General features: G+C 36.3%; 1 protein-coding gene across 2 annotated transcripts in view; it reads left to right on the top strand.

Moving 5' to 3' along the window:
• Positions 1-274: 274 nt before the first annotated feature.
• CPSF73-II (cleavage and polyadenylation specificity factor 73 kDa subunit-II) overlaps positions 275-16,085 on the top strand; it is a 34,169-nt gene continuing 18,358 nt past the window's right edge. For both annotated transcript variants that reach the window (XR_005513857.3, XM_008791053.6), the window contains exons 1-7: positions 275-485; positions 605-782; positions 1,996-2,068; positions 3,235-3,352; positions 6,790-6,863; positions 8,931-9,067; positions 13,455-13,518. Coding sequence is in view for 1 of the 2 variants with exons in the window: in XM_008791053.6 (XP_008789275.4) it covers positions 461-485; positions 605-782; positions 1,996-2,068; positions 3,235-3,352; positions 6,790-6,863; positions 8,931-9,067; positions 13,455-13,518 (669 nt within the window). In the remaining variant the exon portion in view is untranslated. The remainder of the gene's footprint in view (positions 486-604; positions 783-1,995; positions 2,069-3,234; positions 3,353-6,789; positions 6,864-8,930; positions 9,068-13,454; positions 13,519-16,085) is intronic.

The raw sequence follows: 16,085 nt of genomic DNA, 5'->3' as shown, positions 1-16,085 counted from the left end.
TAATAATTATTTAATTAGTTAAACATATTAATTTATTATAATTTTTATATTTTTAAGAATTTTTAAAAGATAGATAAATTATTAACACTTAAAACAGTATTTGATAAATAATTTAGCAATATTTGTATATTTATTATGTTATATTTTGAATAAAATTATTTTTTTAATTTACATCGCCTCCTGACTCAAGAGTCGGACCGATGACCCCAACACCGGGTCGATCCCCGGTCCGGGTTTAAATAAGTATGGCCTCCCTCTGAAGAATTTTTATTCCTTTCCTTAGCCGGCAGTGGCCTTCCCTTCCGCCGCCGCTGCTCCCGCTGCTCTCATCTGTACCCCGCCGCTGATTTCTCTCCCTGCCTGGGCCCGCCGGCGCTGCTCCTCCGACCGGATACCGATAGAAACCGGTATCTCCCTCTCCCTTCCTCCACCCTTCCTTCCAAAACATTTGCAGTCCATCATGGCGATTGAATGCCTCGTCTTAGGTACGAAATCCCATATACTCCCAATCCCATCCCCTCTCAATCCTTTCGCTTCTACTCCTTTTCTTTCTTTTTTCGTTCGCGAGACTTTCACGAAGATTTGGAATCCGAATTACTTTCAGGTGCGGGGCAAGAGGTTGGAAAGAGCTGCGTCGTGGTCTCCATCGGGGGGAAGAGGATCATGTTCGACTGCGGGATGCACATGGGCTATCTCGACCACCGCCGCTATCCCGACTTCTCTCTCATATCCGAGACCGGTGATTTCAATTCTGCTCTCACCTGCATCATCATCACTCACTTGTAAGAAATTCTTATCATTCCATTCTTTGATATCATTTTTTTTAAAGGGTTAATTTTAACATGTTGTTGCCGAATAGTTTTGTTCTAGAGGGTCTTGAGCATTGTAAATTGGAGAATAAATGAAACTAAAAGAAGAACACAATTGCTAGAACTTTTGGATTGTGGTCTTAATTAGATCATTCAGAAGTATAGAAAGAAATTTTATTTAAATTATTTCCAGGCACACGCTACTGAAATAGTGAATAGACAAACTACGGCTTAGCAAAAGTTGCTTATGGGTCCACATCGTCTTCTCATTTGATCTGCATTGGGAGTTAGGGGTATTATTTCCAGTCTGATGTGTAGAATATTGGGTGCAACTTTGCCAAGTTGCAGGTTATGAAGTTACATAAAAATCTATTCTACTATTAAAAGCAAACACGGGTCTGTGAGGTTCCACTTGGGGGTTCTTTTGTCCACACTGTGTGCATTGCACATGTAAAGTCTGGTAGAAAAATCTTTAATAAGCCATGGATCATGATACCTTCTTTTAATTATAGATGGGGCACAAGCAGTGGGTGCCATTCACTTTGTTACTTCCCACTATCATTGATGTTGCCGGCCTTGATCAAGTGGTGGCAGCAATGTTATGAGAACAACAATTGATGGTGGATTGTGCATCCTTGCATGCATTCTTAAATAGCATTCTTTGTGGATCATAGACATCCATGCTTCCTTGTTAATGCATCGGGTGTGCCCAATGCCAGTGGTGTAAAGATGGAAGTGGTCTCCACTTAGCTCTCTGACATTTATAGGGGAAATAGAGATCAAGAATACCCAATTCTTCTGCATCAGAGTTAGAAGTGTGGATCAAAGAAAAGCTATCAAATACAGGAGATTGGAGAACTGAACTGAATATTAAACCAAAACAAAAAATAACTATCACTAAGAAGAAATGAAAATGTAATCATGTGGCTCCAAGAATTGAATCTATAAACTCTACTTTGTCGAAAGGTATTTATAGAGGAACATTTAACTTTCTGTTCTGATGAATGACTTCCTGTTTAAAAGTCTGCAGCTTTATAATTTATTTTTTGTCAATCTTATTATATTGCATCAGCAACTTACATATGCGATTCCAACTCTTCCTCACATGTGGTTCTAACTCATTTACCCCTTTGAATTAGATAATTGGATTATATTGAATTTATCTTTTGAAACTTATATTTTTCAGCCATTTGGATCATGTTGGAGCCCTTCCTTACTTTACAGAAGTCTGTGGGTATCAGGGGCCTATTTTCATGACAGTAAGTTCACAAACTCTCTGATGGCCTTTTTTTTTTCTCTAAATTGTTTTTTCTGTGAACATATAGGAATTTTCTTTGAAGAAGAAAGGGTAAGTAGTCCCTTTTCTTTCTCCTTTTACATATAAAAGTAACATTATATACTTTTTTGATTTATGTTTGGGACTTGTAATACTTTCTCATTAACTTTTCAAAATGAATTTTATTCATGTATTTCAGTATCATCATAAGTAGATTTATGTTTTTTAGAATTTCCTAAACGATTGTATATTTTGCCTGATCATATAAGACAAGATGTAATTCATAATCTATAAAACTACAAGCCCCTGTTTGTTCATATGAGTAAATCTGTCTATGATAGTTTATTTAATTAGTTTAGGGGTAGATAGATTTGACAATGTACAGAAGCACAACTCTAATGAGAAAAAAAGTTTAACACAATTTTCGTCAACATAAATATATCATTTTAGCAGATAACTTTTGTCTTAGAAGTATGTGTATGCTGGCCCCATGAAGGGGAAAATCTGGTTCTGCCCCTGACCATCATTGTATTTGGTATATAAAGTTCTCCTTTTGCATCCTTTGCATCTTATAAAAGTCACCTATGTATGTATTTCTGTATATAAACATATTATAAAGGAAAATGCTTTGTATCCCCCAAAACCTCCCTGAAACATATTCAGCTTCTCTTTTTTCTGTACTATGAAGGGCATAGTTGGCACTTTGGCCCGATCCTCCATGTGTGGAGCAGCGTCCAATTTTAAAATGAGAAATTTGTAGTATAAATTCATAACTTAGACTGGATATAGTTTGTCATATCCTCTAAGAGGCTAAGGAATGAGAAGCTTAAGTTACAATGAAAATGATATTGATTAGTTAGAAGTTAGAAAGAAGATTCACTAGGATTAAAAACATTTTTAACTAAAATTATTTGATAGTATTTTTTCCTTGTATAATTACGTGCATTCGCTATTTTTGTTAGAATCCTTTCAACATCAGATAATATGGCTTAAAAGTGAATTTGCTAAAATTATTTTTTGATAACTATAATTAGGAAAGCCTTACTCTTTTTTTCTTTTTCTTTCTATTTTTTTGACATGGAATGCTAAGCATCTCAATTTAATGAGGCAACGTGCATTTTAATGTTTATGTTTGTCCTCATTATGCAGTATCCTACAAAGGCTTTGGCCCCATTGATGTTAGAAGATTACCGTAAAGTTATGGTAGAGCGAAGAGGAGAGGAAGAGCAATTTAGTTATGAACATATTGTGGATTGTATGAAGAAAGGTATGTGTTAATTTCTTGTACTTAGTAATTCTTGAAGGATTATTTATTAAGTAACATGGACGATATGGATGAGTAATGTATCATTGAGATTCTCTTACTAGGTTTATCACTCTTTCGCTTTCTTGCTAATTGCTCCACACTTGCCATGTAGTCCTTTGAATTAAAACTTCCTTTTATCCATTCTTCCAAGCATGGTAGATGATACCATATTGAACCATCCGGTTTAGTCAGTATCAGATCGTACCGACCATGAACTGGAACAATTTGTGGTCTCGGTACAATCTTTGGCTTGAACCAGAATGAATTGATCCTTATCAGGCCCAACCGCATGGAATCACTTGGTTTCGAGTGGTTTTAGCCCATTAAGGGCCTCATACCAGTTTTGGGCCTCAAAAATTGGGGGAGAAGGAGTTTTTCTCCCTTTATTTCATGGTGAGATAAGAGAAAGAGAGGGAGAGAGTGGAAGGGTAAGCAGGTATGGGAGACGTTGACACTTGACTTGGAATTGAACAAATGCATGTATGCTGCATTTCTGATTTTATCATACAAGTATTTTACATTTTTGGAGTGATACTTAATTAATTTAACATGTATTATATTGTCACACCATACTTTAGGTCCATAAAATAAAGAATTAAAATGCATTATATTTAAATTGCAAAACCCTATTTGCCACTCAAAACTAAATATACGAAGTTTAAAAGCCTTGAAAACAAAAAAAAATATTATTCTTGGTTACTGGTATTGTACCAAAGCGGTTTGGTTTTTACCGTGCCGATCTCCTACCGATATGGAGTCCGGTGCAAGTATTGTGAATCTTGCTTCCAAGATAGAGTTTTGGTCATCAAATAGGTCTATTCCATTCTTTTGTTGTGTGATCATATATATGTTTAATTGATAAAATCATTATAAAAGTTATTTTTTTCCATATTTTAATGACTCTTTCTTAACTATCAGTTTTTGACTAGCTATATACACTTTTGTTGTTGATTTTTATCCGAAGTTTCAATTTTCTTATTGGGAACTAGTTATAATTAACGCGCTCAAGCACGGGTTGCAAATAAAAATATTCTAAAGTAATAAAAAATATAATCGGTGTAAGTTCTAAATTATATAGATCATTAATGTAGTTGATTCCCTTCATTTAAGCTGCTTCACCTGTCCTACTACTTCCGCCTTCCAAGTATGGCATGGCTTTACCCCAAAATAAACAAAATGTGATTCCTGTGAAAAGAGACGATTGATAGAAAAGAGTTTATCTCTACTATTATGATCGGAACATGGGGGCACACGTCTCCACCTCTTGAGTTCTACTCCACCATTGGACACACGTTATTTGTCTATATTTTTCAGTTCTCTTTTAAGAGCGATTATTAGACTTGAAGCTATTTCAAGTATCTTCATCATATTCTTTTCCCTTATTTAATTTTTGTAGCAACTCCAACATTCAAATCTTTTTCATGGCGACCCACCTCAGGTTTCCCTTCCACTCTTACCTTTCCATGTCACATGCATCTTGCATGTAATGTTCTCGATGACAAAGATGATTGACTAAAGAGAGTTGATAGAGAGATCAAAGGGACATGGATAACAGTCAGGCACGAGAGATGTTAAAGTGAGTTGAAATTGAGATGATCTAAAGGATGAGATCATGGTGCAACTGATCCCTCAAGAGCATAGGCAAGACATGTGTGCTTGGGATTCCAGAAGGTAAAAACAACTAGGGAGGAACATTAGTAGGATTGACCAATTGAATGGAAAATCATTTTTCATAACAGAACTAAGATGGATATCAGAAGCTGTTATGTCGGGTGAGGTGTTCTCAAGTAGCTGAAATCTATTAGTGGATAGGAATCTAATACTAGCTGAAGTGTCCTCAAATCATTAAAATCCATGAGAGGGCAAACTCAAAACTATTCATATGGTGTGCCATAATATTAGTTAAATTTTATTCTTTAAGCATCAGTACAATCATTCTTGTTTATTAGAATATTATCAAATCATAAAATAATAGCTCAAAAAATGTTATAATAGCTTTTATTTCAATTTCAACACTTCTCAGTATGTTAATATGTGCGAGCATGCACAATAATGGCAGTTAATTTACTTTTCACCGTTTTTCCTATTAAAGTAAAGTTTAATAACTAATGCTGTTTTTCTCTTTAGTGGTATAATGGCTGAGTATATTTGTTGTGATGATCATCGATAGTCAATTAGGTATATAATGGCTGTTATTTCAACTATAATGGTCTAATAGTTTAGTAGAGACCCCATTATTTTGGATATTGCCGCTATCTACTTTGCAAACAATCTCTAAAATAGCCGGCTTTAAAAGCCCTGAGAAGTGAATTAGTGGCTCAACATCGATGAAGTCTATTATCTTTAAGATCTTGTTGATATTAAGAAAACCTTCTGGATCCTATGAAGGCTCTTTTGATGAGAGTATTGGTTGATATTTCTTTATTAGAATTCATCTATTGAAAAGTCCTAACAAAGAAAAATCACTACAGATTAGAGTGTTTCAAAAAACAACATGCTCAATTTAATGGGTTCTTATGGTAAGTATTCTAGTCGGGTCTGTGTACCACTGACCTTGAGTCGTTCGAGGGCACGTGAGAGGGTGGTGGGTGGGGCTAGGGATTGGGGTGGGATGGGAAGAATTACAAACAATATAAACATAGGAACTTTGGTGGGGAAGTGCATGCAGATTGCAGAGTATTTATGTGTGCAAATTGTTCCATTTTGGGGCATACAGGACTATTTTTTGAGACAATCTGAGTATTGCTGTTTTAGATTTCTGAGGAACTCCTATTCAGAGTGTGGTTTTGCATTATTTAAAATTTAAGGGGTATCTTCATATCTTCAGGTTACAAAAATGTTCACACTGGAAGGAATATTCAAACTTTTATATAGTTTTGGGATTTAGGATTTGGTGCTACTTGTGTGCTTTTGGTCAGTCACCTGTAGGTTTAATGAACACAAGATTGGCTATAGGGCTTTTGAAACGATGAAAGAATGACTGATTATCTGCTTGATAGAATTGCATGTTTGGATATGATTTAGTGATAAACATATATGCCCGTCAAAGTATTTAAAATAAAAGAATATAGAATTTTTTGTCACATGAAGTGTCTTATATGGTTTCATCTACAGACGAGACACTGTAAATTTTCACTTTTCACTTTCTGCATCATCTACATTGAAGCTCTACTATGAAGTATGTGCTCTACATGCTGGTTTATATTGTGTTCTGCTGATGATTTCTCCAATCCTTCATTGGAGCAACATATTTTTTGCGGCTAATTATTTAAGGTTAATGGGAGTGAGATGCATGTGCTATCTTATTTAATGTTCTCTCATTTTTGCTAAATATGACTCTGTATGCTTGTAGTGTCAGTAGCATGATTGCTTAATATGTTTCTCCATCTTTCTTGTAGTTACAACATTGGACTTGAAGCAGACTGTCCAAGTTGATAAAGATCTTCAGATCCGTGCCTATTATGCTGGGCATGTATGTTAGTTGCACTTAAGTTTTTTGGCATGATTCGTTCTCTGTCCTTTTCTAAGTCATGTTATTAAAGCTCTGCCTGTCAAAGCTTTTGTATCTTCAACATTCTTGCACTGTGCAATTATAATTTCTCTTCCAATTACTTTCTCCATATCTTATTCATTCTTCCTGAAGGTAATTTTGATTTATCACAATTATCAATAGAAGAGAATAGGTTTTATGATTTCTTGATGCAACACCCTACGGAGAAAGGGCTGCACTATGAGCAAGTGTAGGCGAAGTAATGAGTTAGAAAGAATTCTAAAAGAAAGCCAAAGATTTGCTCTCTTGCTGCAGAAAGTGGACAGATTTAAATTAATTTTGAATTTAACAAGAAGGAAAGCATTAGAGGTTGTACTAGAGTTTCTAGTTTGGCCACAAAGGTTGAGGAATATCAAATGGGATTTCTAGTGCCTTGAGAAATTTATACTAAGTTAATTTTATGGATTCTCTGAAAATGAAATGAATATATTTTTATTTTGAGAGGAAAAAGAGGGAATGAAGAAATAAAGGACTCTTATGGTCTGAATTTGGTATTCAGGTTGAAAGGGGTTTTGGATATGAAAATGATTGATAAAGAGATCATTCCAGATCAGGCCAGCTCTAACTTTCTGCACAATTTGCTTAGCTGCCAAGAGAATCAACAATTAAGCAGTATATCAGCAGTATCTGCACAGGAAGAAAATTGATTGTTTCAACCCATAACTAAAGCAGATGCATTTGATTAGATCCGTAGATCAAAAGAAAATCAGCAGAGTCTTGAGTGAAGAAATCTGACACAAAATTTAAAGAGTATGGGGATGTAATAAAGGAAGAATGGAAAGAAGTTAGACAGGAAGAGGAAGAGCCCTGCAAAATAAACCTCCCAACTGACTCTTACAGCTGGCCAGTGTACTGGACTTCATAATCGGGCTTGGGCTGTTTTCATTACCTAATTTGAGTTCATTTAGGAATTAGTACTCAGACAAAGAAACTGAATTCCTAGAGTGAGCCCAAACCACTACTAATTGGGTCCAAAACATCATAAACAATAAGCAATGTAAAAGAAAACAGCATCCTATGAGCTGGGTTTCCAACATCCTTAAAAGTCCATCGTATAATTCCTGACATAATTTAAACTCCATTTAGTTGTCGCGAACAATGAACCTCTTGAGCCATAAATTTCTCATTTAGTGCAAAATTTTAGCTTTAAAGCTTGGACAGAGACATAATGCCTGGGCCTATATGAGATTGGAAAAATGTGTTGTTATTAGCTGATCCACTTGAGAACAATGTTCTTTCAATACTAATGCTGCTCTTTTCATTCAGTTTGCTGGTGTTGGTTTTGTAACTGACTTCTAGGATACCAGGTCATATCTCTGGTTTTCGATCATTATAAGATCTCTCTCTCTCTCTACATATATGAGGGATTGTTCTCTGCTCATAGAATCTACCAGCTGGTACAAAATTTTATAGGAGTATCTGAACTATATCTACATCATGTTTACTCCAATATCTACTGATGCCCTATGTTTGTTCCAGCAAATGAAAGTTTGCTTATTTACTTTTCTAGATGAAAACATTGATTTATAGGCTGCTGCAGTGCTGAAATAGAGGTACAGTCCAATACCATAGTTGTGAGAATCTGTACAGGCGTGCGTTAATCCCACATTTGGTGTGCATTGCCATGGTCTTGGTTACTTGAGTGGGGCCAAAGACCGCAATTAATAATCTTCTGGTTATCCCTTGTTGGGTGAGGTACCCGGCCTCTGCAATAGTATGTGATATATAGGCTGACCATATCATCGTTGCTTTATATGGTGCTAGCCCATTTTTTCATTCTTATGTTTGTCGGACTGTGATGTATAGTGTAAAACTGTAGATCATATCATTCTTTTGGTTATACATTTTTTTGCCAAAACTTCTCGTATGCTATAGGTTCTTTAAATTAAATCGCTTCCTTTCTCCACCTTTTCTTATATATATGTGTGTGTGTGTAATTCTGCCCCTCTTAAGTCTTACTGATATTAATTTATTTAAATCATGCTTAAGGTTCTTGGAGCTGCAATGATTTATGCAAAAGTTGGAGACACTGCTATGGTATACACTGGGGATTACAATATGACACCGGATAGACATCTTGGAGCAGCTCAAATTGATCGCTTACAGCTGGACCTTCTTATAACAGAGTACAACAAAACTTTATCCATACTGAAATTGCAAACACTGCTATATGCCTGGAATATATGAACATAAAACTTATCTGAAATCTTGTGAGTATGGATTTTTCTTGTTCTTGAGAAATGACACAATTCTGGTGGTGCCCACTAGGTGGTTCACAAATCTTATATGAATTACTTATTTTTTTCCTTTAATTTTGAAAAATATACCTCAATTCTCGAAGAAACAACTTGATACTGATTTTGTAACTTAAATATATTCTTATATTGGGCATGGGAAAGATGTGCTTTTATGGTACTTTGTTATATGCTTTTTGAAAAACATGTTCAGACTTCAGATCTTTTAACATAGCAACGGCTTAATAGCTTATCCCTTCAAGCAGTACATTCAAAAATCAAAAGTCATGGGTTTGATATCCATTTGTGTAGGTATTAAATCTGGTCTCTTTATTGCATTCCTATTTTGAGGGAGATCTATGTTTGAAGTGGCTTTAAGTGGAACCAACTTACATGGATCTAATTTGTTAACATTATGGATTTATTTTCTTGATCCTCACCCTGCTGAGTTTCTCGCATGTTACTACTGTTAGATCCAAAAATTAGATTCTTACATACCAGGAGAATTGGTTATTGGTGTAAAATGCATCTGTGAATCAGTATGCTAAAATTCATCACCTACTCAGTAATATGGATCCATAAGTAGTAGACTAGCAGTTATGGATCCTGGTGTTAGTAACAAAAAAGAATACAGAAAAAGAAGAAAAAGGAAATAATAGATGCCTGAAAATGAGGTGTCGAAGTAGATTGGTTGAAAATATAGTATTCCGGGGAAAATGGGGAATTCAGACACGGAAACAACACCAAACATTATGCGGCCTTGGTAGATTGCAAAGTGTGTTAGGTATTTGGTGGAAAAATTCTGGGAGAATGTATGAGTTAGGCACACATAAAAGTACTTGGCAGTAGAATTGAGGATATTAGAAGGCGATCATGGAGAAAAGGGTCGTGCTTGAGAGAAGGCAAAAACCATATAATGTTGAGAACATTTTCTGGTGAAATAACATTGAGAATATTGGGGAGGCATAAAACATTGAAGGATGCAGATATATAATGTACATGTTTATGTACATCCATTGGCATATGTATATATGCACATAGACATATTCATACATATACGCAATATATATATATATATATATAGGTAAATTATACATATATACTATTTAAAAATGCAAGTTTTGTTTTCAGATAATATGCTATTTTGTCCTGATTCCGTCTGTCATTTTTTCAAACTGAAGATGCCCTTCCATTTTTCCTAGACTATGTAACTAACTCCTATTTAAATAATCCTGATTGGTTAAGGAAAACAGAAAAAAGAAGTCCTGTCTTTAGAAAAAAAAGGAAAAGTTAATTGAATTCTGATCCTATTTATTAGGAGGTGAGTTTCTGAATCCTTCTCTTCCTCTTTGGTTCAGAGTTTGATTCCAATCCCTTTTTCAAGAGTGGCAAGAATAAAAAAATGCGAAAGAGTTCCCACTATTTCTCTACAATTTATATATAGTAGAATCTAAAATTTTATGTTTATTTATTTTCTCGAATGTGCATTGTGACTTTCCTGTTACTAGTGTGTGTGTTTGTGTTTGTGTCTAAATTATATGGTGATTAAAATTAGGGATGATTTGACCTATGTTGAAAAACCTGTTGTTACTTCTATTGGTAAAAGACATTATGGTAGAACCACTCTCCAGAAGAACCATTTTGGGAGCAGTGGATGAAATTTTGGAAAAGTACCCTCATTCATTTAGTTATATGGTATTACAAATTTGGAGGATTAAGTTTTTCTTAAGGAGGGGTAGAATGTCACAGGCCAACCTACATTTAGAAGGTACATATGCAAAATCTGAGAATGAATTATTTTGTTGAAGCACTATCTTTTGATTAGCACAATATTTAATGAAAATTTGTGACTTTTTTTTACTAGACTTTTGAGCAAGGTTGGTGGAACCGTTCTGAACCATCTGGTTCGGGGCATCTCGAGCCGTACCGGTAGCAGATCAGGACGGTTCCGGCAACAAAAATGAGATCAGCGCCGGAGGAAGAAGAAAAGTGAGGAAAAGAAATGAGAGAGAGAGAGAGGAAGGGAGGAAGAGGGATAGGAAGGAACAGAAAGAAAGGTCGAGCCGGCCGATGGAGGCCGGGGAGCCGCCGCGCGGAGGAAGGGCTCGCTCCGGTCCCCTGTTTCGTTCGAAACAGGGGCCTGAGGGGCTCCTTTTATTTTTGAAGTTTTTAAGTGAAATCGGCAATTGGTTTGCGGATTTTTACTTAAAAATCTCAAAAATAAAAGCCTCCCTCCGGCCCCTGTTTCGAACGAAATAGAGGATTGGAAGAAGCCCTTCTTCCGCGGCTTTCCGACGGCTCTCCGACCTCTGCCTCCTTTGTGCGGTGGCTCTCCGGCTCCCCGCCGGCCTCCCTTGGCCTCCCCCTTCTCTCTCTTTTCCTTTCTCGTTCTCTCTCCCTCGCCTCTTCTACCATGTCGGTACAGGCCCGGCACGACGTGGGCCCATACCGACCCGTCTTGCCGGACAACCGGCACGGCGTGGGCCCATACCGACTCGTCTCACCGGACAACCAGCACGGTGCTCGGTACCGGTTTTACCGACCTTGCTTTTGAGTCTTAGCAACGTTTGGATATATATAATAACATTTATGATCTTTTGAGAATTGAGGATACTTGTGAATTTAAAAGTCACTATTTTGACCTATCGCGAAGAGAATGACATTAGTTTTTGATTTGGAAAGTTATTTTTTTTTCCTTATGGAATTTGGATTTTGGAGTGCTTTATGGAATTGAAATGGGGATTAGTTTGTTACATGGTCTGCCGTACCGTTCCGTACCGGCTGGTACGGGTCGGTATGTACCGGTCTGGCCCTAGACCGGTACCGGATCCACATGGAATCCGGTACCGGGTGTTATTTTAGGAGAGCCGACCGGTACAGACTACGTACTGGTCGGTATCGGCATCGTATCATTTTTTTTCAAAACAACCACGGCGCCGCACCGTACCGGGCCGGTACGGACCGGACCTTACTGGTACTGTACCGGTCCGGCCAGCCACCGGTACGCCGACCGGTACCGGTACGACGGACCTTGGTTTGTTATTTTTATCTAATATTTTAAATAAATAAGAATTGTTTCCTAAGGCTTTTTTAATACTCGGCCTATTGAGTTACTAAGTCATCTAACCATGGTCTGCCGTACCGGTCCGGCCTGGGACCGGTACCGGATCAGCGTGGAATCCGGTACCGGTAGTTTATTGTTGAAAAACCGGTTCGGACCGGTACGGGACCGGTCCGGGCCGCCACCGGTACGCCACCGGTACCGGTATGGCGGACCTTGCATCTAACTAAAAAACCCAATAGACCTGGATAACCAACATGGTTCGACATACCTAATGAATTAAATTAAGGAAACCGCCTAAGTAGAGGCTAAGGGTGGCAAACTGATGAGTGAAAATAAAGCGTATAGGGCACTTAAGAGAGAGGGAGAGAGGAGGAGGAGAAGGGAAGCTTCGAGAAAGATTTGGAGGTTTTCATTTGCAATATATTATAGTTAATTTCTCTGTGCATTTTGAAGTTAAGTATCATGATTTTGAATCTTATATTTCATGTCAATGTCATGTTGTCTTGATATTCTAAACAATAGTCTTGGCTGAAATCTATGGTTTCCTTCGCCAGTAACCTTTTCATCTCACTTGAATTTGAGTTCTATTTTTTGTTTTGGAAGCTTGTGTCTTCTCTTGAATAGTTGATCCAAAACCTATAGTGTTTTAAAACTATAAAAGCCCAATCAGTTTTAAAAAATGGTTCCTTCAATTTTTTTTCCTGACCTTTTAGTTGATTTCAAGTTTTCTTGATGCTTTGAAGTTCTAAATCTCGGCTTTATTTTTGTAATTAGGGCTTCCTTTAAAATTTTGGATGCTGCGTTTAGCTTCAGTTTTAATCTTTGAATGCTATGGTTACCCATAAAGATCCTGATTCATTCTTTTAGGAAGTTTGGATTCTGTTGGTCTGAAATGAGGTTTCAGAAAAATTATGAAATTATGTGAGTCAAATTATTGTTTCTGAAGTTTATATATTCCAACTTAAATTCTGCTCTTGCTATTGGCTTTTCTACATCTATTTTTATTGGAATGCTTTTGTTGTTGGAGCTTTCCATAATGGCATCTGTGAAGTTCTATTTGATTCTAAAATAGCACTGTCTGTCGTCTTTTGTTTAGTGTGTTCAAGCCCGTCTCTTGTTATTCTCTTGAATACAAAAATAATTTTGTTTTTGAACATTTTTAGCTATGTTCCTTTTACTATATTATATGATCATTCATTTTCTTTGTTTCTGTAGATCTACATATGCAACAACTATACGTGATTCCAAATATGCTCGAGAGCGGGAGTTCTTAAAGGCTGTATGTTGACCTTTTTCATGCATTACATTTGTAGAATTATCTGATTAAATCTGAGAGCATTGTTAGAACACCCTTGAGTGTTCATGGAATGTCATGCTTCGATCTTGTGATTGCTAGATATCTGCCTCCAAAATCATCCCGTCCATGGAACTGACTTGTAAAGCTGGCTAACATATTGCACCATATTTGATCCTCAGCCACCCAAGCAACGGTTCATATCTGGGTTGCTGGCTATTTCAGCTGGGACTGGTTTCTTATGTTTGCTCTGAGACACTGCTAGCAAAAATCATCATGAAGTCTTAAAAAGAAGAAATAATCACTAAAATTACCAAAAAATTGCAGGTAGAGAATGAACCCAAAAATATTCTGGATATGTCATATATCAGCATGATTAATAAAATTTTAGTGTCATATATTAATGACAATCAATACATGATTAAAATGCTAATTTAAGGATTTAATAAACTGTTAAAGTCATTTGGAAGTTAAGCTAGAAATATGGTTATAAATCAAAGGCCATTATTAACAAAACCTCAATGATTTCTCCATGTAGTACTTTGACAAAGTAGGGAGTTGTGTCCAGACTAGCAGGGGCAATGTCTTGTTGCATAGCTTGTAGTGCCCTTGCTTGCAACCACCACCTTCTTGTTCTGCTAAATTGATAAAAATCACAGGCATTGGTCTATTCCTTAGCCAGCTGGCTCAAAACATTTGTGATGCTTGTGGGACCCATTTTCCACTTCATGAGGTCCATAACTTTCCCTTGCTTTGACATTGCTTAGAGGTGACTGTCAATGCTAAAGAGTTACTCATCTATGTTTAGAAATGTGAGCCATATTAAAGTTTTCTGGAAAAATCAACACGTCCACCAACCAAATAATGAAAGAATCTCAACATAAATCATGTGCATCTCTAAGTAATGAAATCAGTGAGGAAGTAGCACAAACCATTTAGAACATCGACGAAGTTGAATTTGTGGTTGACATATGTGATGAATTAAATTATGATGGATATAAGGCTGACACTTTATCTAAATGCACTAGTCTTAAGATCGATGACTAAGTAGAATAATTGTAAGGAGAGAAAGACTGAAGAAAATAAGAATAAATAGAGTATGATATAAAGGAAAGAGAGGGGGTTCCTATCAAACCTTGGTTTGCTTTCTTTTTCTTCAACTAAAATAACTGACAGTTATTTAAAATTGTTAATCTGCAAGTGTGCCATTTCTTAGATATTAAAACTACTAGGAAAGCTTGTTTCCTAGTCCTTTCATATCATCTAAAAAGATCTAGATCTCTTTTAACACAATTTAATGAAAAATGCTAAATGTCTCCCCACTAGTAACTGCTCAAATCACCTGTTCGACATGGCAGTCAGTGATTGGCGGGACAGTATTCAGGGACTTACTTGACGCCACCTACCCTATGTACTCTGTCAGTCCTTGACTACCATATTGAACTGGTGATATGAGCAGTGACTAGAGGAATGAACTACTACTCAACTTGAAACTTCACCAAGCCAAAACTTTCCATATGACAATCATATAAAAGGATAGAGGATATTATTAGTTTGAGCAAGCTTTTAAGTGTTGTCCGTATTGGCACGATATGGTATCAATATGGTACAGGGGCTCAGTACACCCCTATACTGACACATCATATAGGTTGTGCACCGACCCCCGCACTCTACCATGTGTTAGTATGAGGGCATATGCCGTACTATGTAGGCATTGGTACAAGGTCCAATATGGAGACTTAAAACCTTGGTGGGAAATCTAAAAAGGACCATAAAAAGCTTTGGTATAGATTTGCTAGGCATCAAAAATAAAAAATTTAGCAGCATTTTCAATATATGCATTGCTGCTCAGCTTGTTTTTGCCCTATCGCCAATCCAACCTTTGATTATGTGATGTTCTTAAAGAATACCTATATTTTGTATAAAATAAGATTGCACCAATGTGTAGGGTTTGTATTTTCTTGAAACCACACTGAGACGATTTTTAAAAAATCCAATATTTGCATAAACTAATGGATAGTTTAATTTGTTAAAGCAAGATGAACTTGCCAATTCTTAAATGAGCCAAATTGCGAGTACATTTATATTAAAAAAATAATAATATTGACTTAGGGATTTCAGATGGAGTTTAAAATTTCAGTTTGGATTGATTAGGTCCTATGCAGTCTTGATGATGTTTAATAAATATCGGCCATAATATTAAGAATGTGACTTAACATGACAACATTGTCCTCATAATTTTGCATGGACCCTATTAAACTTAAGAGATTTTGAAAATTGCATTTATTTGGAGACAAAGTGTTGGTTTTGTTTGGTGGTTATGAATTTTGTGGAGGACATGGACACAGTAGTTAGATTTGAGATGCATCGGAGAGTAAAAGCAAAATTTGAGATCAAAGGCTGTACTCGTACAAAATATATTATAATTAAATATAAAATTGTTTGTTTGAAAAGTGAAGTTTAAATTATAAAGGAAGGAGCATAATTCAATAATTTTTGTTTTCATGGAGATAATTCTATGTATTTAGCATGCTTTAGAGGTTATTAGTTTG

The sequence above is a fragment of the Phoenix dactylifera genome, chromosome 18, assembly GCF_051530095.1.
Source record: "Phoenix dactylifera cultivar Ajwa chromosome 18, Ajwa_hap1_PhDact_Kaust_v1.1, whole genome shotgun sequence".
In the NCBI taxonomy this organism is placed as follows: domain Eukaryota; kingdom Viridiplantae; phylum Streptophyta; class Magnoliopsida; order Arecales; family Arecaceae; genus Phoenix; species Phoenix dactylifera.
This window is presented reverse-complemented; position numbering and strand designations above follow the sequence as displayed.